The 26212-nt window shown below is 41.0% G+C and overlaps 1 protein-coding gene across 3 annotated transcripts in view; it reads left to right on the top strand.

Moving 5' to 3' along the window:
• BEND7 (BEN domain containing 7) overlaps positions 1-26212 on the top strand; it is a 46975-nt gene continuing 20763 nt past the window's right edge. The window contains exons 1-5 of one of the 3 annotated variants that reach the window (XM_054085165.1): positions 4-371; positions 4711-4794; positions 13274-13573; positions 19458-19580; positions 21992-22257. In XM_054085165.1, coding sequence (XP_053941140.1) covers positions 311-371; positions 4711-4794; positions 13274-13573; positions 19458-19580; positions 21992-22257 — 834 coding nt within the window. In that variant the 5' untranslated portion in view covers positions 4-310. Of the gene's footprint in view, positions 372-4710; positions 4795-13273; positions 13574-19457; positions 19581-21991; positions 22258-26212 lie in introns of all 3 variants that reach the window. The other 2 variants (XM_009568775.2, XM_054085181.1) reach the window with 2 other exon arrangements.

Here is a 26212-nt window from a genome sequence, read left to right on the forward strand (position 1 = left end):
GCCTCAGGGTGGCGGAACCGGCCGCTTTCCTCCCCAGCAGGTGGCACCGGGGTCCGGCGGGCGAAGCCATTGCGGGCCGCCCTGAGCCGCCGGGGCCGCTGAAGGGGGGGGGGGAGGCGGCATCGCCCCCCGCCGCACTCCCCCCCGGCTTTGCCTGCAAAGTTTTGGGGCGAGAGGGACGGGGAAGAGCCGAGCTAACTTCTCCCCGGATCCCTTTTTATCCGCCCCGTCTCCCAACCCCCGCGTGTTTTGGTGATTAAAGAGACGGACCTTGGTCCTGGCGGCCGCCCCACGCCGCCCTCCCCACACCATGGAGTTCGCCCAGAGGAAGAGAAGCAGGAAATCCCAAAGCTTTAAACTGATCAAGGAAGGTAAGGCGAAGGGGAGGCTTTGTTCCACCACGGGGGCTGCCCCGGACCCGGGGTGGGGGGGGAAAGCGGGGCGTTACGAAACGGCGCTGCCCGCTCCCCCCCGCCAACTCCGCTCCCAACTCCCCGCCACCCTTCCCTCCTCTGACCCTTTCTCCCCGCTTATTTCTTTCCTTAAAGACCCCCATTCTCTCCTCTGATCCTTCCTCCCCACTTATTTCTTTCCTTAAAGACCCCCCTTCCTTCCTCTAACCTTTCTCCCCACTTATTTCTTTCTTTAAACACCTCCCTTCCTGCCTCCCCACTTATTTCTTTCCTTAAAGACCCCCCTGCCCTTCTCTGACGCTTCTTCCCCACTTATTTATTTCTTTAACACCCTCTTCCTCCCCACGACCCTTCCTCCCGACTTATTTCCTTCAACACCCTTCTACCCCACCTTTCTGCCCCAACCTTTCCTCCCTGAGACCCTTCCTTCCCCACTTATTTCTTTCCTTGAACAACCCCCTTCCTCCCGACTTATTTATTTCCTTCACACACCTCTGCCCCCCCTTTCTCTCCCCAACCTTTCCTCGGTGAGACCCTTCCTTCCCGCGACCTCTTCCTCCTCACTTATTTATTTCCTTGAACACCCCTCTTCCTCCCTGTAACCCTTCCTCCCCACTTATTTATTTCCTTGAACACCCATCTTCCTCCCTGCGACCCTTCCTCTCCACGTACTTGTTTCCTTGAACACCCCCCTAACCCTCCTTTCCTTCCCCCGACCCTTCCTCACCCCACCTTTCCTCCCTACAACCATCTCTCCCTGTGTATTTATTTCCTTGACCCCCGCTACCCCCCCTTCCTCCTTTTTTTAATCATTCTTTTTGCCTGTGTTAAGTGTTGTTTCAAAACCAGAAACCACCCTAGGAAGGTGGATGTGTTTATTCTTTTTTCCAGGCAGATCTCGCACAAAATAAAGTTGGATCATAGCTTTGTGGTGAATCCTTGCTTTGAGGGGGGGTGGGAGAAGGGAGAAAAGGTAAAAATCAGGAAGCGAGCAAAAAAAATGATGACGCTTGGAGCAGCAATGGACCTCCTTAGTATGCAACTCCTGTGGATTTATTGTGTTTTGGGTGGGTTTTTTCCTCCACTTGGCTGCTTACATGCAAAGAAAAGCTGGATAGAGGTTGCTTTATTAAAAATCCATGCAGCTAATTAATTGTACGTGGGCAGGGGAGAGCCGCTGGCGGGTAACTTGTTTGCTTGGGGTGTGTTTGCTTTTGGAAAAGAGGGTGTTTTAAAAGAAATCATGTGGAGGGAATATTTGGATTCATGTTGGGGAAGAAGCACAGCTCTCTTGTTTCAATCTTCTTGTTGTTTTTCTATAATAATGAAAAAACGAAGGATACAGACGCCAGTAGGCATTTTAACAGGTGGAATTCCCAGCCCTCAGGATTTATTTTGGTTGGGGATGTATTCTTTCTCTGGCCCTGATGGATTTTACTTGAGATCTTTTTTCCTTTTGTATTTCTGTGTATTGGACGGGAATACCTCCATGAAACACTGTGTGTGTCCTGCATGCCAAGTTCAAGGCAGGTGACTGCTTGGGTGTAATGTCACGCTTGGGAAAGGGGGAACACACATATGCAAGTGTCAAGACTTGCTGTCTGAAGAGCGATGCCTTTGCAGGCACTTGGTAAAATCACGTTCAATACGAAGCAATTTAAATATGGAAATAAACTCACTTAGTAGGAATCTTAATTGATGACTTCTGTATCGTCCTAGGGAGCATTGCACATGCTCCCTATTAAAAAGTAGAGGGACAGTGTCCTGTCAGACTTGCCTGAAATGCATTGGGGGTCTGCACGCATTAGCAAACCTGTCGACGGTTTAATTTCTACAGAGAATAGGTTTGTTTTGTGGAGTGCTGATATCGAAAGTGCTCCCAGCTCAGAGGCAGAGTTAGCACAGGACTGGGCTGGAGCCTGGAGGGCTGGAAGAGAAATGTGGAAAAACAAAACTGCAATTGAAGACATGGTTTTATTTCTGCTCTAATGGAGACATAAAAGAATAGGTGGGCTATCAGAAATTGGTGACTAATTTGCCAGTTCTCAGTTGCCACTCGTTAGATGTTTAGATGTGCCTCAGTATATGAGACCTTGTTTTAATAGGTAAAGTCAGTTATAGTGGTACATTATTAGTAATTCTTATTTTATCTGGAGTCTCTTTTTGGACCTGGCATTCAAATAGAAATCTACAGCAAAAAAACATCCTAGAGAGAAAATTATGTCTTTGTATTTGGAGAATGGAGGAGATAGAAATCACATTTTGCATGTGATTCTGCCCTCGCGTACTTTTTTTTTTCTATCACAGTTGATTAGAAAGATAATTATGTATAAATAGTTGTCTCTTGTAATTGGCCTTTGCCTTTTGCAGGAGTCATTCCGTAATGTCACAGTTTAGTGTTTGCTGTTGTGAAATTGCTATGGATTTCACAGTGCCTGGACTGTGACATTCGAGGCAGAAGAAGGAAACCAAAGAAAAAAGGGTGTGCTGCGTTAATTTATTGGTAACACACCATGTGTTGATGATGTGTGCCCACACAGTGCTTGTTTTGTCCCAAAAAGAAACTTCAGAGCACCTTATCAGGATGATCGATAATGACCACATTGAGAGGAAATCCATGCCTGCATTAAAATGCAGCTGCCTCTGGGGTTTAAGGCAGCAGCTGTAGATCAGGAGAATATTGTGACCAGCTGGATGTACAGAGGGAAGCACTAGAGAAGAATCCATGTGTAATCTCTATATCTAAGGACCATGAGTCTGTTAGTCATTTAATTCCTAGTTGCCACATACTCACTCCCTCTTGGACACCCTTGAGAGGATGAACTATAGAGTGTGGTGGGTTGATCTTGGCTGGCCAGCAGGTGCCCACTAAGCAGCTCCATCGCTCCTTCTCCTCAACAGGACAGCTAATGACCATGGAAGGCAGTCGACATAAATCTCTTAGTTTTAGCTGTGTGAAAGAAGCCCTTACTTCCTCGATGTCACATCTCCGACTTCACCTTTAACCATTTCACTTGGGCATGTTTGCGTGGCACCTCGTCAGTGACCTCTCCAACTCCCTGTTGTGGTTTTTTCCCCCCTCGTTCTCTCTGCAGGTCCTTTTCTTTTGCATCAGTGTGTTAGGCTCAATTCTAGTTTGCTTATTGGGCTGTTCCTCCTCTTGTGCCCTCGAGACAGTCCCGCTGTACAAATAAACAGCACGTAACAAAAAAGTTTGGCTTCCAGGAGACCTTTCCAGTCCTGTAGCTGTTTTGTTGGACGTGCAGCTGTGCTGCTCATGGTTTTGCTGACCTCCGTTTCTGTTGCACCTTAAGTGAATCCCACAAAATGCTCTTCCGTGAGTTAATCTTGACCTCACTTTTTGTGAGGTGGCTAAACATAAAAAAACAGTTTACAGAGGGAGTAGCTGAGATCGTTGGGAACTGGGAGGGCATTAAAAAAGTTAGGTGAGGAGGCGGCTCCTTGGAGACACTGAATATGTTGTTCAGTCTCGAGCGATTTGCCGAAGGACAAAGTGTGTGTCAGTAGCAAAGTCAGAAATAGCATCCAGGAGAGCTGCCTTTAGACAAGTTTTTTTTACCTTGGACTTGCTGTTCTGTTTGTACACACAGGTAAACAAAGTTCTGGTTTTACTGAACACCTGCCTGGGATTACAGCAAAGACCTTCACAGCTAAATGTTCTTTTAGTTGAAATAGAAATTCAATGATCAGTTTTGGTTTTTGTTGGTTTTTTTTTCCCAATTCTGTAATATCTCTGAATATGAGATGTTAATGTTTATTCTTAGGGTCATCACAGACATTAGTGTCGATGGGTGAATATCCTAAGGTGTCCCTGGTCTCCCATTCTTCAGAATTCCAAGGCCAGTGACACCAGTAGAAGTCCATATAGCTGAAAGATGTACTTTGCCGATTTTATGATTGAGGTGAAGTTTGAAAGTTTCCCTTGGTCTCTGGGAAGGTAGAGTTTTCATTATAAATCTGCTTTCCATCTGTAAAGCAAGAACTCAGATAATTGGCATCTGGTGGGATAATTTGCTGTGAAAATGAACACAGTAATTTAGGGCAGGCGTAGCTATTCCCTAAAATCTGTGAAATATTTGAGCCGAGTCTCTCCAGTGTGAGCAAAGTTTTTTAGGAGGTGCTGATATGGAGCACATTTTCTGTGGTTAATTTGACGTACATGAAATAAACTGCAGATCTATTGATAAATTATGTAGTAAAACCGTAGCAATGTGTTCAGCGTTCATTTTTTCCAGATCACTTGAGTTCTAATTTTTTTTATCGTTTTTCATTCCAGATTACCATCATGAGATGTATAAGATCTCTGACTACAGCAATGATGTTAATGGGGAGACCAAAGAAACACAACCAGTTTTTTTAGGTATGTGCTTGTGTTGATTAATTTCCGAGCAACATAGCGTGGCCATTTGCAATTAGGGAGGGAAAAAAGCTCTGTGCAAGCACAGGAAGCGCCTGCCATTGTTTAATATGACGTTCTTTTCAAGACCCTTTTATTCTACGAATTGCCAATATATCCTTTATTAACACTGCTAGAAGTTGTAATTTCAGACATAAATGTTTATTAGTGTCTACACACAGTGCTAATTATCACTCACTCAGAGAGCCAGATGCTGACTCTGCACTTTTGCAGCTCTGTGCTCACCCCATTTACATTGCATATTCGCTGGCATGCTTCACTGGCAATAGTTTGTGTAATTGGGGTATTACATCTTTGACATCTGGATAACAGAAATTCAATTTCCAGGAAGCTGCTATTTGTTTGGGTTTGCTTCTGCCTTGGGTGGGATAGAGGATTAATGTGCTGTCTTAATGTAATGTCCTTTCACCTCTGTAGCCTGCCTGCTAATCCTGCCATGGCAAAATTAAATTAAATCAACAGTTAAAAATGTGTAAAGAAAACAGAAGTAATATAGAATCTGCAGCATGATGTATGCTACAGCATGATAGGACTGGTTATCAATGAACCTCTGTTATTCCTGTCTGTGTGCTTTTTGTCCTGTATAACTACTCACCTGCAGAATGCTTCTTCTTTCTCGCTTCTACCCTGCTCCTTTTACATCTAGGGCCTCACCTGGATACTGCACGTCCTGGCAAAAATATGGTGGGCAAAATTCAGGGGAGTAAGGGCTGGATTTTTGAGCTATGAAGTTGACTCTTGCTAGATAAAGCAAGCACTTGGACACCTTGCTCAGGCTTTGGAGAAAGCAAGTGCCTTTTCAGCAAGATATTTGGTGGTGTCTGTCTCTATGCAGGAGCCTAAAGTTTTGCAGGGTGATTTAAGGTTTCAGTAGTCTGTGTTGCACACTGGAGCCAGACAGAAGCATTTGTCCCAAGTGTGTGAATCGGCACCTGAAATTAATCCACAAGTAAAATGCCTTTGTCTCCTTGATGCGTAGAGCCACGTCCTCTTCTAGAGGTCAGCAGCAAATGGGAGAGAAAAGGAGGATGTCTTGGGTAGTGTGGAATCTTGTGGTGGTTGGAATATTCACACGGGAGTGAGAGCTGCATTAAATTCCCTTCTCGGCTTCTAGCCATTGGACTTTTGAGTAAATATTTCTTCCCTTCACCCGTTTCCAGGGAGAAGCGAAGGTAGCTTCTGTTTGGATTTTGTGTTCTGTAAACACTTTTGGTGAAGTCTGATAAACCTGTTGTAGTGAGCTCCACCAGAGGTTTACTTGGAATGTTTTCTCTTCCATCCCGATATCCTCATAAAGGTTTGGCAGGAGTTACACGTCCAGTTGCTTAAGCCAGGATGCTTCTAAAAATGTGCAGGAGTGTGTGTTTTGACATCTGTGCTGAGTCAGACAATTGATTCCGATTTTGGTTTGGCTGTGTTGTGTTGGGTTTGTTTTGGTTTTTTTTTTTCTGAGTGTGCCCAGCTTTTCATTGTGACTGAATGTGCTGTGACATTTAAGTGCCTGAAGTTCACCTATTTTAAAAGCCAGTTAGAATTTAACCTTTAAGAATGTGAGTCGTATCAAGGATCTTCCTTATCAGGTGCTGAAGTGCAGAGTTGCAGTCTTGGAAGCCCACCATCAGTTGCTACAGAAAGAAAAAGGTGCTATTTCCTGATGATGTCCTGAGTGTCCCACTTTCAGATTTCCTCAAAGTGTGTTGATTTTGATGAGACTGCTTGACGTATGACTGTGCAATATTTGTAGACTAGGCTTTATTTGTTCTCTTGGGTTTTCAGTAAGTTCCTCAGAGCTCACCTAACCTTCTCCACTTCTTTTTCAATAGGCTACTTTGGTGTCCTCTTCTATCCAGATTCCTAGTGACAAAGGCGCTGATCTGAGATGTAGGGAAAGCAGTGTCAGGGACTGAACTCAGGAAGGATGCTTATGTGATGCAGTGCCCGAATTTGCAAAATTTGAGGGGGACATATCACTACTGAATTTTGCAGGTGAGGGCTGGCATCTCTTTTGTTTTGAAGGAAAGGGCTTGGTTATCTGATCCCAAGAGAGACTGCTTGACCTGAAAAGGAGGAGGTAGCCTGAAGTGGGGTGTTGAAACCTTGAATGTGGACAAGATTTAAGACGGATGTAACTTCAGCTTTTACCAGTTCACAGCATAAACCTCCTGTCACAGGGTTGCTAGCCCAGACTTGGAAATAGAAGCCCATGAGGGGACCGTACAATCACGTTTTCTGAACAGCGCTGGTTAAACCTAGCATGTCTATGAAAAAAAAAAAAAATCTTTTGCATACACCACATTGAGGTTTTTTTTTCAGTCTTAGTATTTTATTATCATCACAAAAAAAAAGTGCGAATATAATATACCTCCAGACTGAGTGTTTTTACAATGCTTTCAACTTGAAATTCAGGCTCTATGTTTGAAAGGTTAATGTAGAAAACTAATTATATTATCCTGGTAACCAAATGTGTGATGAGACATTTGTCTGTGTAATTAACAGTGAAGAACTTTTATAGTTTCATAAAATCGAATGCTACGCACAGTGTGCTTGGAGCATTTGTTTTGGAGAGATGTCCAAAACAGAGATGTTTATGACTGATATAAAGTGGAACTGAAATGTTCTGTAATGCAGGTGTCTGTGCATTTTACAGCATTTCGCATGGTAGAAATAGAAGGCAACAAATTAATAACTTCACTGTGTCACAGTAAAAATAAATAATGTGTTCTTGGAGCAGAGGAGCAATGCATAAGTTACTCACTAATTTCAAGAATTTATTCTGTCCCAGAAATAACATCCTTTGCGATTTATTCACAGAGAAAAAGTTGACTTAACACAAGTCTCTGAAGTTACTTGTTACTTTTAGTAGAATTACATCCCTTCTGATTGTTGCAATAGTAGCTTTTGTAATTAAAACTGCATGAAAATTTTTGTATATTTGTGTTCTGAAATGGTCTGATTTCGTAAAGCATTTCCCTTTGGGGTTGAAGCAGGATCTTGACCTGGGATATTGCCAAGAATTGGGGGAAGTTGTTGCATATCTATTATTATTTTTTTAACTATGTGACCCGTCTAATATATACCTTTATTGAACAGTTGCTGCTTGTCCTTTCCTGAGTGATCTAGCTGTTGCAGTGTGGCGTCAAAGTCTGTAACCTCTGCTTCTGTATCTGCTCCTGTTGGGTGTTTTGAAACTGTTTCAGCAAGCTCTTCAAAAGAGTTACTCTGTGGTGGTGGGGGCCAGACCAGAGAAATAACCCTTTAAGCCCTGAGTGATCGCAAGGTCTGATCCTGGTTTTGATTCTGCAAATTTTGTTGCTTACAGTAGGGATTGTGATGCTTACTAACTTTGTGTCTTGGCACAGAGTGGCAATCAACCCATGTACTTCTGTGGTTGGTTTGGGAGTAGAGGGTCTAATTTAAGGGTAATCTAGTTTTCCTGCAGCTGTAATCTTAGTGCTCTGTGGTGACATGGAGAAAGGTAGGTGCTTTTAAAAGATGTTTGAGGGCACTGCTAAGATGCCTTAACTAAGACAGCTGAAATGTCCCCGTACATTAGCTTAGGGTAGTCAAAGTCTCCAGCTCATAACTCATGTTGCTCGTGTGACCCTCTGACATTGTTCATGACCGCTGCTCTCCCTCCTGACTTGAGGTTTAGATTTCTTCATTTTGCAAAGCTTGTTATTGCCTGTGTTACTAGTTCAGTATAGGTTATTGTATACCAGCAAAACCGGGGGATCACTTCTTTGGGAAATGTGTCCTTACCCCATCAATTTAGCTACACAGATGCCCAATTCTAATTATCCATGGAGCAGTCAAAATGGCTTTCCATGTGATTTAGGAAACCTTTGATCCAGTAAAGAATCATGCACATGGCTCTTTTATTTCCCCATGTTGACCTTTACAGTTTTCTATTTCAGGACTTGATGATCTTGGAGGTCTTTTCCAACCTTAGTGATTTTATGATTCTAGGACCACTTGTGGTACAGTGGCAAAAATGTCTTGAGTTTTGAAAGTTACGGTTTGATGTGGGTATAGTTTTTGCTGAGAAGGGATGCTGAGTTTCCTTCTAGGATAACTGTCCTTAAGGGAATTCTTGAGTCCCATCTAACACTCAGTAAGGTGTTTCGGTGCGTTCACTCTGGCTGTGCACCAGAGACATGTGCCCTGCATGCACATGCTTCCCGATTCCTTGAGCTGCTCTGAATTAGCTCTTACAAAATCTTCAAACACAGCAGCTGAGTTTTGCTGGCCCTGTTCCAGAAAGGGCAGCATTCAAGTGGTGTCTATAATAAACTGGCGTTTAATAGGTTCGATTATGCAACCCGTTGCAATTATTTATTATTTTTTTTATTGAGCTTTCAAGCCTTATGCATCGACTTCCACTTTTTCTCACCTCTGAAGCCTTGTTTCATTACAGACCAGGCTTATGCTGTCAGCTCACATGTGCTTGGCTTACTGTCTGTCGCTGCCATTCCTACGCTTCTGACAGCTTCTGGACTCAGCCACTGCTTTCAGCCTAGTTTGACACAATAATGGAAATCTCTGAGACACAAAGTTCCTTCAGCAGGCAGCCTGATGGAGGGAAAAGCCCTGTTTGGATAGCCAAGAAAGGAAAGGATTCTGTAGGATTTTCATCTGCCAGAACACAACATAGCATAAAATTAGACAGCAATTCATTAAAAAACAAACTGTTAAAGAAGTTGACTCCTCATGAGTATTTTCCAAAACATATGAGAATCATAAATGTTAAATATAAGGAAATTAATTGCAAAATATTGGGCCAAGAGAATGTTATGTTTATTTGTATAAGTTGAAAGAAGAGAACATCAAGTATGGGTGATTGTCCAGCCCTTATTCACTCATTTATACATTTCAAAATACACACATTAATTACAGATGTGGTTACTGCTTCTCTAGTACTGGAATAAAATTTAATGTTTTGACACGTGGATATGGTTGCAGATCATTTTCCCATTCTTTGTGGCTCCATGATTGTATTTGACAAATTATTCAGAAAAAAATAACATCTTGTTTGTAGACAGTGGGCTATATTTATATAAAGTTTAATAAGCTTAATCATGAAAAGATGGTCAGGCGTATGAGGCCAAGAAATGGAATTAATGAATTATCAATAATATTTTGTTAACTGGAGCTGTTTATGGCTCTGTTTCTTCAAACAGATGCACACTTAGCACGTGGATGCTACTTTGTCCTAGGACAGTTCTGGTTTACATTTGTGCATTTGTAATTTTTAGTATTTCTACCACTTTTAAAGTGGGATTTTTTTTATGCTGTGCATACTTCCCCTAAGGAAAGAGATTGAAATGAATTTGGGGGAAATTAGTTTTTATGATTATTAATGTAGTATTTATTTAAAGGCTTTGGTCTGCTTTTTTTTTTTTTTTTAATAAGACTACATAAAGACTAGATAAAACCAAATGGTGGAGAATCTAAATGGTATCCCTGTCCTCTCAGGAGAGGTGGGAACCTCTGGTATGAGTACAGGGATAGGCTGAAGTATGCACCACTTCTCTCCAGCCCCAACATCTATCTTAGGAGGCTTCCACTAATGGGTAATGCAGATTTTTAAGTAATAAACTTTTTTTTTTTTCAGTGCTTGGTTATCCTGTTCAGTGTTTCAAAAGGAAGGCTGGCTTTTCCATAGGACATAGTAGCTTGAGCTGTTTAGTTTTCTCTGTGCTCGATCTTCTTTTCCCATTTCTAAATAACGTGGCTATCTGTACAAATCATCAGCAGTGGAATAGCTGATAACAAAATGCTATCACTGGGCTCTAAAGCTAATAGACAAATGAGATAACCAGGGAGCAAGAAGTCAAATTTGTTGCCAGCCTTGCACCTGCCTGCAGATTCAGGCAGAGTTAACATCAGCTATGCTGTGCTCCTGTTGGGAAGGGTGCTGCTGTCGCTGGCCAGTTACAAGTCAAAAGCTGTAACAAGTAATACCTAGAAGAAGGGGATGTAAACTTGCACTGAAGTTTAAGTCAAGCTTATAGCCTGTGTGTTTGAATGCCTTTCCTTACAAAATGGAATACATATTTAAAAAAAACCCAAACAAACAACAAAAAACCACCACCACCAAAAAACACAAAGAGGGAATCTCCCTCTTCTAAGTACGGATCTAAGTAAACACAGAGACACGCTTGTGTAGGATGCAGCTTCAGAGTTTATTGTAACATAAATGTAGGGGCTTTTCTATTTGGAGGTAAATATGTCACTATAAAAGAAGGCTTCTGTGTTAAGGAACGCAGGCGAGAATCGAGGCTGAATAAGCTCAATTAACATTAATATTTTATGTAATTGGGTAAGGGAAATTTAATCTTTCCAACAATGTGTCACCTGACAAGCATGCGGTCACGGCACCCACCAGGAGGAGTTGGGTGGGAAGCTTTTTATGATTTCTCAGATGCATTTTGCTATTGAACACACATCCAAATTGCCAACATAAAATTCTGAGACCCTGGTGTACTGCTAAATGGTACTACAGTAAGGGATTAAGTTCATACTTCACTGTTGTGGGAGCGTTTGGACCTCAAGGATGAGCAGATAGAGCCATGTGCCGGAGAACAGCAGTGTATGGGTCTGAGTATCTCAATAATTGGGGCTTGCTGGTAGTCTGCAGCCTCTCGAGGTTGGGAACTGCAAACAGTCAATCCCTGGTTGGGCTGGGGCCAAAAAGTTTTATTTTAAAGGAATTGGTGCTGTGATTTGCTAATTAAATCAAACCTGCATGCAAAGATCCACAGGCAAAGCAGCAAAATAAATATAATGCAGAACTTCCTTGCGAAGGAGTTTTCTCACTGCTTTAGCTGGACTGGAAACTGTGCTGGAGTATTGCTGTACAAGGTTGACAAATATTTTTCTAAGTTTGGAGTAGGAGCTTTCTTGCAAACCGCCCACTCTCCTCACTGGATTGAGGTGGGCTGGAGCCAGCTGGCATCGGCACAGGGAACCGGTGCACCAGGTCAAGCGGGAGATGCTCTGATTCAGCAGAGGGTGGATTGGATTGGACAGCTTGTCTCCCCTTCTGCTTATTTGCCTCGTGGAGTAAAACCCACCTCTTTTGGGCACTGTGCATCCCTGGGTGCACCAGGCTTGTGGTGTATCCCAACCACATGGAGTTTGGTCTGTGTTGGGAAGGAAGTTGCTCCTTTTTTAGCTGTCTGGTTTAGCCAGCTACCTCAGTGTGTGTCTAAGTTTAGGCAACTGAATAATGCTGTTGAGTTTATAAAGTTGCTCATGTGCCTGGCGTCAGCACACTCTCAGATACCTTGTTGAACCAAAGACAATGCACGTTGCATCCTGGCTTTTTAGTAGGTTGGTTTTTTCCTGAAGTTTCCTTTGCGCTTTCATTTTTCCAAAAATAAGTGTATTTTTGGAAGCGAGAATATCAATTTAATAGACAATACCAAATATTACTGCTTAAAGTATATTAAATAGGAGGGTTGATTCATCAGTTTCTTGATCTTCATTACTCTATTTGTTTGGGATGTTTGATTTTATATTTTTTATTACCAGTAAAAAAAATAGAAGCTTCTTATTTTGGACGGGGCTGTGAACACTTCATTATTACTAGTGAAATGTAATGTGTGCTTTAATGAGCAAAATAGCTACTATCTGCCCAAAATGCATATATTCATTGTGCAATCAGCAGTTTCATACGTAAAATTAATACTTAAATGGTGCCAGGAGTATTAAAGCATGTAATTGTTATTATTTAAATGCCTTGAATTTATTTGGAACAGTCACGTTTTTCTTGTATATACTTTCGTTTTGTTTTCATAATCTACATTTTTAAGACATCCAGCAGTTAGGCTGTATATGGCTGTACCCGTTATTAGCTGCTTTTTAAATTATTCCTATATAATCCATTATTATTAAATTCTCTGGACTAAGGAACTGGTCTTGTTCATTAAAATCAATAGATGAAGTATTGCTGTGTGCATGTAGTGTGGTGCTTTTGTGGTTTTTCTTTGTAGGATCCATCCTTCAGCATACAGCAAAGTGATATATAAAGGATCTGATCCTTTAGACTTTACTTGGGAAAACATCCACTGATGTCAATGCCTGAATAGGATCAGTCTCTTAAAAGGATAGGTTATTTGAAAGTGCTCTAGCTATTATTATTTCCTTCTGGAGAAAAATAATCTTACTCATCAAAGCTTTAGAAACAGAATCAAGAAAGCCAAGTTCAGCAGGTCTTTCAACCATGAGATGTCAACCATCGCTGTGCTAAAGTGTAGCCTGGTACATACCAACGACCACTCAACCATCTCTTTTCTTTCTCTTCTTTATTTAGTTTGTTTATTTTTGCACTCCAGCTCTTATTGGCATCTAAAATCACTAATCTCTACCCATTACCATTTTTGCTAATTTACAGTGATAACTGTGGCTCTGTTTTCATTAGGAGATGAAAGCCGGGAAATTAAAAAACAAATTACAGGGATGAGAAGATTACTGAATGACAGCACTGGAAGAATCTATCAACGAGTTGGCAAAGAAGGAGAAAAATTGAAGGAGGAGCCCCAAGATTTAGACTTAGCCTGGGCCCAGCGCCTGAATCCCGCTGCAGAGTCGCAGGCGAGCCTTCGTCCTTCACAGAGCGGTGCATGGAATGAATTATCACCCCAAGCTAGCCAGTTTTCAGGGCAATGCGGAACTCGTTCCAAAACGTTCCAAAATCAGACGCGAACCATGGCATCCAATGGTATGATCTGCATTAGATACTGAGAACAGTACTTTTTTTTTTTCCCTTCTCCTTGTACTGTGCTGAATTTCTGCCTTTGTTGTGATGATTTATTGTACTGCTGCACTGAAATCAGTTATAGTTCAGAGTCTACAAAATGAGCACATAGTTATCACTTTGAAAAGGTGCGAAAGTGGGCACGGTGCATTCTGCTACCATCTGTCTTAGCTTTTAAAATGGATTCCTGGTGATAGGACAGAATTGCTCGATGCTGTTACTGGCTTAATTTCTATACAGTACTTATTAAAACAGCGTTTGCCATTGTTATTAAATTCATAGCTAATTAAATGTCAACCTCTACCACTCCTCTTTGCAATGAGTAATGTAGCACTCTTGTGACACCACTTGCAGAGCAGGATTCTGCAGACTTTCATAAGGGAATGGCATCAGCCTTATAACTGGCTGCAGAACTTCAAATACAAAATCTCATCACAACCATTTGTTCCCATGGGACCATTGGGGAAAAGAGACGATGGAGTCGACCTACGAACAGCATGTACTAGAGCATGGTCCATATTGTGCTGGTAGAGAATTGTGCGCTAAAGTAGATGGCGGTGTACCCTTAAAATGCTTTTCTCTTGTTGTTTTAAGTTCCAGAGCGTGGAGGTTTTACTGCCAGATTCCTCAAGGTCGTCTTTAACAATCTAAATGCAATTCAGAAAGTTTTTCTTCTGATGTTCAACCCTAAACGTAGAGGGATTTTTATTTTAAAGGGATACCTCAGTCTCAGTTCTAAATTCTGGAAAATAAGAAATGGTGAGCTTTTATCTGAAAACAATATTGATCTCCAATTTCCAGGTATTCTGAAGGTATTCATGTTTCCCAGCAGGGACATCTGCTGTGTGTCCTTCTGTAAAGGTACACAAGTTCTCATTGCTTCTTAAAAAAACCCAACTATTATCATTCTCAATACTGTGCTGTACTGTCAACACACTAAAAACCACCAGATCGACTGTCTCTCTGTAGAGACAATGATGCACACAGATAAACCGAGTGACCTGGATATTGCAGTTAAGTTGTGCTGGTTTTGTTTACTTTATAATACAAAAAGAGAGTTGCTGGGGTTTTTTTAGATACAAATTGAGGGAAGAGGGGAAGACACTCGATGGGAGTTAGCATCCACGTCTAAAGCTATGCTCTCAAAATCCTAACGACCTTCTGAACGTGGAGAGACCTCAAATTCGTCACACATCTCTCTCTTTACCTTGGGTGTCCCTGGGCACCGGCAGGGACAGTTCTCTGCATGCACAGAAGTGCCCAAGCCTGCACAGCTTAGGTGCCTAGTTCTCAGATCCAAAAAGTAGGTGGAGCAGCACCTCTATCCCTCAGGGGCTTGATTCAGCATTTGAGCTAAAACGTGTTGACAGGATATGGCCCTATATGCAAGAAAATGTCAGTGTGGTAATTTTTCACATGAGGAGGAAGGGTTCATCTGATTTATGATGTCCTACAGGGTAGAATGGCTTGTGAGACAGTAGAAGGGTTGGGTTGAGCAACCTCTGGGCTGGTCAGGAGGAATGCCCAAGCTGTCAGCTCTCAGGGAAATGCACCAGGAGGCACATTTCACCCCTCCCTCTGTAGCTGGAGAAAGGAGTGCGCCCTTCTGGGTTGTTACTTAAAGATGGGTGTAGGCCCTCTCCTCTGACCACCTTTGGAAAGGCAACAAGTGGAGCTCTTTGAAAGCAAGATTTTGGGTGTCTGCCTCCGCTGGGGTGTTGTGATTGAGCTGGATATTTTTGCTGCTTTGGCTTTGAATCCCAGTTGCTAGGAAAGGAAAACTTTTGAGGCATTATAGGGCTGCAAGCAAGCTCTGAAACTGTTCCTCACCCAGCACACAGCTCTTCTGGGGAGCTGTTCTCATTTGCCCAATTCCCCCCATCCCTTCTCTGAGTATCTAACTCAGTAATTTAGATGTTGTTCGGAGGATGGGCAAAGTGCTTGAAAGCTGGATGTAGAAATACGATCAAATATCAAAGGATGTACTGCTGTTCTTTGGTACTAACCATGGTGTTTAAACTCATATGAGCAAAACTGCTCAGGTAGGACATGAGCTTCATACCTGGGGCCTTCAGGCATAGGTCATCACTGGGGAGACGTCCAGGCATTTATAGCAGGTGGTCTGAGTCCAGAAACTATTTCTGTCTGTGGGACAGAACATATAGGAAGCCAAGATATATGTTGTAGGCTGTGTGAATTACTCAAATTGGAATGTAACAGGGATCCAAGTCCATCTAAGTAGCATAGTTATCTACCTGTATGGTAAAGGTGCCTCAAGGAAAGGCTGGGATAGATATTTAATAGGTGCTGCTATGGAAAACAGTTGTGAAAAAAGGTATCAGCAAAAACAGACAGAGAAAAGGAGGAATGGAGGGAGCCTAGGCATTGCTGCAACAGAGGGAAGGGTAGGAACATACTTGGGAAGCAAGGTGATTTGTTTCAAACTGGATTTATGGTGGTGGTTCCTCAAGTCAGGATGTTAGGTAGGTATCTGTGATCCACTGTTTAATGGAAGCCTCTTGGGGCTACAGTGAGTAGCACGTCCACCCTGTTAGTGACAACAAACTCATAAAGTCTGTCTAAAACATTCTATTTTGGTTTACTTTGGTTTTCAGTAGCAAACTTAGCAGTGATGTGGCAGCTGAATTGCTTTTCAGTTATGTCCAGATCATTTTCAGTGGACTGCACTTGCATGATTTTCAAATGCAAGCTTGTAGTAGAAATATCAGAACAGGTGAATTCACTCTCAGTGGATCCAGCTGCAAGAACCACTGTCCTGGGCTACTTTCTGCTCATACAGGAGAAAGAACTAATGTATTAATGTCATCTCCTCTCAGTCATAGCAGCCAGCATCAAATTTGCCTACTGGCTAGCTTCCAAAAGAGGGGGAGATGGCTCTTTAAAGACTCCTTCATAAAAATAAAAAGTCTGTTCTCCTTTTAAAATTAAAAATTGATTTATAACAAGTTGAAAAGGGTTGCTTTTGTCCTCTAAAAATGATAAAGATAGTGCTTGGAAGAATGACTGAGAACACTCTACAAGATGTTTCTTACAGTGCACAGTAACTGATCAGAGGAGGGAGGATAGAAAGAAAATAAAAAACCCTCATGAATATGTATGAAGTCAGCAGAACCCTGCTTTGATTTGAAATATTGGTGATCTCTTTTCCCATTTCCAGTACCTATGGTGGATTTACATGGGTAATTTCTATCAGTGCTAATGGGGATTATAATGTAAATCCCCCGCGCCTCAATAGGAAAATAGACCCTTTGATTTTCCATCAGGAGCCTGTGTACTTTCTTTAGGAACATGTTATATTGCAACAGGAAAGATGTACAGGTATTTACTGATACAGTTTGTCTGAGTTTTCACATGCAATTCACCACAACATTGAGTCTTTGTTGAGAAGGAAACAAAACCCACCAGCCCCATCTCCCACCACAGTCCTTCAGACATTGTTTCCAGAGGTCCGCTGGAACGTTGGATTCTGATCAAGAGAGCCTTATCCCAAGGAGCTTATTAGTCTAAAAGAACTGAGAAAGCACTGGTGGAAGGATATTCTTGCTATGTACTTGTCTTTTATTAATGAAACTTTCCTAATTTCCTGGGACTCCCTTTCTGGGCTACCTGCTTGTCTTACTGACGGGTATGGAGTTGTGCTGATGCTATTAAATTATAGGTAGCCTTGAACCCCATATACTTAAAAGTCTACCTTTAATAAATAGTTAAAGGGTACGGCTGGAGCCAAGTTGAGGGATTCTGAGTAATCTGCTGCAAAGCTAAAGACAATTTTTCCCCTCTGTACCTGTAACAATGGGCTGAATACTTTGTGGTCCATTGAAAAGATAAAATCCCATCCATGCCCCAAGGAACTTGCAGTCTGAATAGACAGTGTACAAAGGAAGGGTGAGATCAAACTAGGCAGAGTCCTGCTGAGTCAGTAACCTGTTCTTTGTTTTAATTTGAGACTCAGCCTGTTTTCCAGATCACGTTTTACTTTTAAACAGTTGTTGTAGTTACAGCTGAAGAAACCAGTGGAACTATCACATTCATATTTGCTAGATTTGTGGAGATTCTTAAATTAGTCTGTTTATCTTAATGCAATATTTACAGTTTCTATCCATGGATAATGTTTTAAAATACCAAAATTTGTACTTGCAGTAGTGTGGACAGTCTCAATGTCTCAGGAAAAGAGGAGAGCAGCACCCAGAAGATGTCAGCAATCTGTGACGCATCAGTTTAGCTTCACAAGTAACTCACTTTTGGGAGAATGACCACGAGTTTACTCAAGCGTGATAGATGTTGCTTCAGAGCTGAAGGACTAAGTGGAAGTAGGTAGAGGACAAGTAAGGGAGTGAGTTTTGAGGATGGAGGGATGCAGTGGAAGAACTAAGAAAGGGTGGGAGCAATTTAGTGGTGGCCAGATTTTCAGCCATTTCAAATGAGGATTGAAGTCAGGGGATCTATGTGGGTCTGACATATGGGGAGCTCTGATGAAAGAATGCAAACCAAACCTTAAAAGGTATTGGTAAACTGTTTTGGCCTCAGAAGAAAGCAAAAGTAATAATGAAATACATGAGTATTTATGAGCAAAGATTAAATGAGTCGCTTATGCTCACTTTTTCTACGTAATGATTAAAGGGCACCTGATAACTGTCAGGCTATGGAAAAAGAAGAGGGAAATACACTCTGAAGTCCACCACATAGACATGAAGTGGGATGTTTTTTCTTAGATCTATTTGTACCTATCTTCATAAGATGATTATTCCTCCTTTTACATGCTTTGATGAGCAGTAAAATAGCCATCAATTTAGATGACTGTAAGCACGTTTTGAAATGAAGGGAGGGTGCATCCTATCTGGCCTCAGTTTCAAGCAGAGGCTGCTCGGCATCTTTTTGAATTTAGTGATTTTTATTTGCAGAGTTACAGCTAGGGATACAGTTCTTTTAAACTGAAGCACAGGGTACGACTGGCCAGGTAAAGCCTGAGATCTCTCAGCCGTTTGTTACAGCCTGTACTAATTCAAGACCTCCAGTGCAAAACTTCTGTAAAGCAAGGCAGTAACAAAAGCACTGCAGAGGGCTGGAACTAAATGTTAATTCAGTTAAATGCTAGTAATAATTACTAGAAAAGAATGATCTGTTCAACTATGATATTAATTTTCAAAGAGGAACTATGGAAAGCCCATCTTATAGGTCACAGTGCTGGAAAACATGCCGTAGAAAACAGTCCCACCCTAGCAAACAGAAGAGCAGATGTGAAGGCTTTCCTTGCTGGTGGTTCTTTTCCATCTTGTTTTTTTTTTTTCCCTCTGAATAAGGTATTTTATTTTCATTCTCAGTTCTTAAAAAGGGAAAGAATTGCATGTAACTTTCAAACAGTTCAAAAATTCTTCGGCCCTCATTTAATGTGCAGTGTAAACCTTTATTTCGCAGACTGTCTTCATTCTTTGTAAGACTGTTCCAGGAGATGGGCTTTTTTTATTATGTGTGATAAAGTGAGTATGTTTATAATGAGGTTTGGTGCTATTGTTATTCGAGATGAACTAGCCTGACAATAGAGAGCCCTGCTGTGAAGAGTGCATTGTATTCACGCTCTGAGCAGGCTTCTCTAGCCCATGTAACATTGCATCCCCTACTGTATATAATTGCACATACTAGTAATTGGATAAAAGCCAGTGGCCCCTTCTTCTTAAAAGAGACCATGTTGAAAATTGTTTGCTTTCTTGCTTTGGATCTAATTTCATGGTCAGGTATATTGGTAATAGTTTCAAATGCTTGTTGGTAATTGTTGTTTAGGTGTTACTATGTGGGTTACATCATCTGTCCCCTGTTTTGTTCCTCTCAGGAGAAATCCCAATGGTGAATTCATCGGTTGGACCAAACTGCTGTACGTGTAACTGCCAGTCAACCCTCCAGGCTATTCTTCAAGAGCTCAGGACCATGCGAAAATTGATGCAGAGTCAAGCAGGTACAATGACCAGTCCCATACATGCAGATCCATGACAAACGTCTAGTTCAAGATGGCCCTGTTCATTAAAAGAGGGTTGGACTAGATGATCTTTGGAGGTGCCTTCCAACCCAAACTATTCTATGATCTTCTCATTAGGAGGAATGGCCTCGTAAGACAGAAGTCTGTGTGGAGACTCAGGAGAACCTGAAATGTTTCATGCTCTCTTGACATATTGTTCAAAGTCAAAATTTTCACATATTTCTTGGAAATGTAATTTTTACTTCTCCGATCTTTAAAAAAAAAATCTAATGTGATTAGATACACTAGTAATGGGAGCTGAGTGCCATATGCCAATATGCCATAACTACTCTCACGTTGTTTTCACAGTGTGTTCATTCAGAGGTGCAAAACACTACTCCACTTGTTACCTGCTTACCGGTTCACAAGTCTTGGGGGTAAAAAAATATCGGAAGGCCACTCAAAGTCATTGCATAACACTTCACTTGAAGATCTTTCAAGTCACAGCTCTGTGACAGCCTCAGCTGAGCTAGCTGCTGCAGGTTGTGGCCTCCACCCTTTGTCAGGCTGGTTTACCAGGCTGAACCAGCAATGATCCGTTCAGTGGGAAAAACTATCAGGGCTGGTTATCTGCTAGATTAGGAGCTGAAACAGCACAATGCAGAGCCAGAAGGGCACTAAGGCCAGCAAGGTTAACGAGACCATGGCAGATGGGAGTTTGGTAGGTGATGATAGGCTGCCATGAAGCTGCAGCCTCTGTGCTTCATAAGAAAAAGTGTTAATATTAATGAGGAGTTGGGAGACATTGGAGATCTTGTCAGTTGAGTTGTCCATCCATCATGAGTGATGGGGAGTGGAGCCATGGAGGACTTTTTTCTTAGAGTGGCTGGATGACACTTCTGTAAAAAAGGGAGTGTTGAGTAATTAACTGAAATGTGGGTGAAGGGCTGACTAAACTCCTTGTCTCCGCAGCGTATCATGCTTTAGTGAGTGACAGGAAGGATCGGATAGGCTTTGTAATATCAGTTCATACACAGAAAAATGCTTTTAAAAAAATTACCAATTTACAGAGGAGCACAATTTTACAGTCTTTGCTGGTATAGGGAATTCTTTACTCCGTTGCACTGATTTCATTGAAATTATGTACATGATTTAACATGGGTGAGAGGTACAGAACTGGGGTTTTTGGCAGAAGAGCTAGCTCCTCAACAGCAGGAACATTTCTTATTTATGTATCTGCAGATAAGTACGTTGTTAATTAATAAATCTCTTGATTCACTGGGAATAGTTCAGATTTTCTGGTAGGCATGAAATGATGGGTTTGCAGAGAAGAAAAATTGTTTGGCATTTTTGTTGCTAAAAGAAAAAAAACTGGGATACAAACATATAAGTGAAGGTGTCATAACTTATTTTAGTATTCAAACACCCTTCTGTCTAGATGATAAACTACAAATTACAGTCTTGTAAATCTTTGCCAGAAATTAAATACCCCAGAAATAATTTAATAAACAGTATTATAAGATTTGGGTTTTTTTTTTTTACTCAGACTTTGTAGATGAGAGCTATGTGTAGTTCACTTGTAGCTTGAATAAGTTTGATTTGCATGTGGCAAAACAAAAATGTAACACATTTGGGTTTTTTTGTTTTGATCTTGATCTTACTGATTGGTGCAGACAAATAATTGTGTCTGTATAATGTTCTGCTGGAGGACTCAGTCACATTGATATAGATTCAAGATCGGTGCTTTATACCAGTTATTGTAGATATTGGAAAATGCAAAATATTGATAAACAAAAAAATAGTCTTTTAGGTTTGGGCTGTAACAAATGAACTGTAAGCTTCTGTGTATGAGCAAAATAATCTGATGCAACTTTGTGCTACTTTTTTCCCAGAAATTAAACTGTTGAATATTGTTTTCACTCATTCTTGACATAATGGTACTTGAAATGTTCTTGCTGAGCTAATTAACGTGGTAACTGCATTCATAAAAATAACTATAATTTCATTAGCACTTGCATTATCTTACTTTATCAAGAAAAGATGCTCAAGGACAATGAAATTCTCAGTCATTCAAGATGGCATACAAATGAATCATTGCTTAAGTCCTTCATGTCACCAACCATCCAGTGGTCACTAGGAAAAAGAGCCGCCTATTCCTAATTTTCCTAAACCACTATTCATTAGTATGTCTTGAAAAACCTCATAGTAGAGGTCAGTGTCATTATCCCCATTGTACAGATTGGAAAATTATGCAAAGGTGATAGAAACTGTTTCAGATGCACAAACAGTCTTGAAAACCTTACCGCTTACCCAGAAAATGACTTCAGTGTGTCGTTAGTTTAATGGTGCGTCTTTGTGGTCATATGTGTGCCTTTGTCTATAAATTTAATTCATTACTTTCTTTTCTTCAGTTGGGACTCAAAACAGACAGCAGCCTCCTGTTCCTCTGATTTGTACGCAGAAGTCAACAATATCAAGAAAGAGAAATAAAAAGAAAAAACCACCCCTCAAAACTATTGAACCAATTACCATGAATAAGAAACCCAACGCTACAGAGAATGAAAAGAAGCTATCAGCAAACTCAGAACGATCAAGTCTGCAAGCAGTTGAACCACCCCTAAAACTAGAAACCCCTGTTTCAGGATTCGGAATTGTCCTTGAATCGGCTTCATCAGATGTAAGTTAATATTTTAATAAATGGGATTGTGGGATTCCAGAGCACTAACTCGTTCAGGAGAAGTCAGCCTGTGTTCCCTCTTCTTGTGACAATAAACAAACAAATGGGTTGGGTTGAATGGAGACGGTAAGGTTAGATGGGGCAGTGCTGATTACAAAGGTTTGGGGTTTGTTTTTCATCTTCTATGAGCATGTAGTTCTCCCTTGAGTTCAAGGCTGCCTGTTGTTTGAGCTTGCAGTGGAAACTTGTTCTTCATCTATCCTGTTGCCAAGAGCCTCTGTGAGATCAGGAGCCGTGAAAAGTGCTGTGTGTATAAAGTATTCACAACCCTGTCACTTGCTGACAAGCGCATGTAGTCCACACGTATGCCCTTATCCTGCCAAGATGCATTTATGTGCTGTGTTTCATGCCTGGCTTGTCCCACTGGCTTCAGGGGACTCCTCACCTCTATAAAGTTCATACCTCAGTGTTTGCTGAATTGAGTCGTTTGGTCTTCATGGCTGCGGTTGCTGGATAAGAGCGTTGGTGCTGTTGATGATGTTAGTGTGAGGGGACGAAATTTGCCATTCTAAAAATATGTTGCATGTAAAATTGCAATTTTCTTGATTCATGTGACATGTATGCTTTGATAGAAATTTCATGTAGCTGGTGGCCGATTGGCCTTTTTTTAATGACCAAATAAATGTCATCCGAACCAGTTCACTGATAAGTAAACTGATCATTAATTTCTCTAATATATTTTTAATTTTGAGCAGGCAGTTTCCAATTTCCTAAGTACTATGAGCTAGAAAAACATAATTAAGTTCAGTATCAATAAGCGTAAATGAAAACAATGCAGCAGATAATGTTCTACCTTTCCAGAAGTGGGAAGTCATAATAAAAAAGAGCAGTCACGATAATTCAGTTATATAGATGCAAGCCACACCACTAATTAGATTGCAGTCTCCTGCCACAGAGTCAGTGTAGTGATACAGAGCAACTAGTTTGATGCTTTTTCAGAGGTTTTCCTTTTGTAGTATTATTCTTAATAACGTTTGAGGGGATGGTTTGGAGAACAACTGGTAATTTGTCTCCAATACATAATTTGTGCTTATAATTTTTCTTTGCTTGTGGCACTCCTTTCAGCTTGAAACACGGTTTTGAAAACAGTTTTGTACTTGCAATGGAATTTAATTTAGCTTTATGAATGTGTTCCATCACTGGACACAATTCTTTGTAGGTGCCAATTTGAACTAAGACAAAAGAGAAAAGAAAATATGCAGCTCATAAATCAGGTCCTCCTTTGCCCTCCCATGCTTTGGCCCCCACTTGCCACAGTAGTTGCTTGACCAGATTTGAAGAGCCTGAACTATGAGACAAACAAGTTGATTTTGTTTTGTCTTTGGAAAGAAAACAGTTGAGTTATGAAAATAGATGATAGCGAAAGGAAAATGTGACCTTAAACATTTTGAGAAGACTGAAGAAAGTCACTTATTTGAAAATGAATGGCAGTATTATCTTTTTCTATTTATTCATAAGCCTCTCTAGCGCACTCACAACCAGCGTGTCTGAGCATGTGAAAGAACTGAAAGGCATTTTACACAGCAACATAAATGAATGTTCCCATGAGAATATTGCACGAGTTGTCTGTAGTGTGTGCTGTGTCATACGCCAGAACTGTCACCACTGTTATTTTGCCAATGTTTATTGAACTTTAAGAAAAATCTCAATTTAATCTGTATAAAATTGGGGCTACAGGAACCAGTGTGATGAGTTCAGTTTTGCTGAGATGAAATATTGCTGCTCAGGGAGATGGGAAAAGTCTTTGTGAGACCAACTCTTAATCTGGTCCATGAATTGGAGAAGCTGCTTTTTACATTGTGATGATCTGTTATTCCTAAACTTTCTTGTGTTCATTTTACTGTTACAATATTTCATTTATAACTTAATCATTTCTAATCTATGTAGTACAACCTACTCAAATGTCTATTATTAAATCTAATTCACTGCCTGTTAATTTTAGCACAGCAAAAGCCTTTGGCATTCAAGTCTTATTTATTGTATTGTACACAAATAGTTTACCCACTAATTCCTTATACCATGATCATTATCTACTAACAAATGTGTTTCCTTTTGAGAAATCATATTCAAAGTGATCATAAAGTTCAATTAGGTACTGATTGTCTTTGATTGAGAAATAGTTTCCTACTAAGGGAAAGCAAGAATAAATCAGCATTTTGCCTTTGAATTATTTTGCTGATATACAAATGGTTTCCTATATTGAGAATAAAATAGTCAAACCTAAAATAATACTGACTTCGCCATGCTGGTGCACTGGTAAGGTTCGGAATATATTTTGCAGCTGTACTAGTGAAGATGATTTGCCTGCCCTAGGCATGTTGTATCATCGAGGTCATCTTAGATTGCTGTCATAAGACCCAAGACCCAAGTAACAGAATAGGACAGGAATCCTTCATCACCATGACAACTACATTCTGGTTTTTGATTAACATGAGGTAGAATTTTTCCCAAGTTGTAAACTTGGACCACATTTATTTAGTCTCGAAAATCTTTTCTTGTCACAAGAAAGTTTAGAAGTAACATATTAAAAACCCACCTACATCAGAAGATTGTCAAATGTCAAATAGAGTTACTGACTGTTTTGCTGGATCCAGCATTTTGAAAGTTCACAAGGTAAAAAAACAACTTTTCATCCAGAATAAGCTGAGAAACTTATGTGCTTTTTAAATATTTTTTTTATTACTATCTGCATATTTTAAGATTCTTCATCCTGGCTTCTCAAATGATTGTAATCTTCAGTTTTATCACACAATACACATGCATATCCAGTGATAGTGTATGCTTTGAAAATATACTGTTTGCTGTAACTCTCTTGATACTGATTTTTAAAAATCCATGGGAAAAGAGTTACGCAGCCAAATCATTCTGAGAATGGCAGCCCTTTCTTCTGTCTAGACTCAAGATGTTTGCAGGTGATTTGATGGGAGATGACATTTGCTCTTGCTCTGTAAACATCTTTGAAAACGCACCATCACTGGTGGATGTATTTTCTTACAGAAGGAAAAAAAAAGAGCAAGATATTAGGAGCAAGGCTGTAATGTTAGCTTATTTTCTCACATCGTAACTAGTGATGTTTTTTCCTCCTTGCCAACTTCCAGGTAATATCTTAAAATTTTATTCGTGAAGTAACTTAAAATCATAGAATCATAGAATGATTTGAGTCGTAAGGGACCTTAAAGATCATCTAGTTCCAAACCCCTGCCACAGGCAGGAACACCTTCCACTGGATCAGGTTGCTCAAAGCCTCATCCCATCCAGCCTGGCCTTGAACACCTCCAGGAATGGAGCATCCACAACTTCTCTGGGCAACCTGTGCCAGTGCCTCACCACCCTCACAGTAAAAAATTTCTTTCCAATATCTAAACTAAATCGCCTCTCTTTAAGCTGCAAACCATTCCCCCTCGTCCTATCACTGCACTCCTTGGTAAAGGTTCCTTCCTCATCTTCCTGTAGCCCCCTTTAAGAACTGGAAGGCTGCTATAAGGTCTCCCAGAAGCCTTCTTTTCTCCAGGTTAAACATGCCCAACTCTCTCAGCCTGTCCTCACAGGGGTCTTTGTGGTCCTCCTCTTCATTCATTCTAGATGCGTGGTTATTCCATACAGGGCTACAAAGATGATCAGAGAGCTGGAGCACCTTCCCTACAAGGACAGGCTGAGAGAGTTGGGATTGTTCAGCCTGGAGAAGAGAAGGCTCAGAGGAGATCTTATAGCAACCTTCCATTACCTGAAAGGGGCCTACAGGAAAGCTGGAGAGGGGCTATTCGTAAACGCTTGTGGGGATAGGACCATGGGGAATGGGTATAAACTGGAGAGGGGCAGATTTAGACTGGACATTAGGAAAGAATTTCTTCACCGTGGGAGTGCTGAGACACTGGCACAGGTTGCCCAGGTTGGT

Source organism: Cuculus canorus, chromosome 1 (assembly GCF_017976375.1).
Source record: "Cuculus canorus isolate bCucCan1 chromosome 1, bCucCan1.pri, whole genome shotgun sequence".
Classification (NCBI taxonomy): domain Eukaryota; kingdom Metazoa; phylum Chordata; class Aves; order Cuculiformes; family Cuculidae; genus Cuculus; species Cuculus canorus.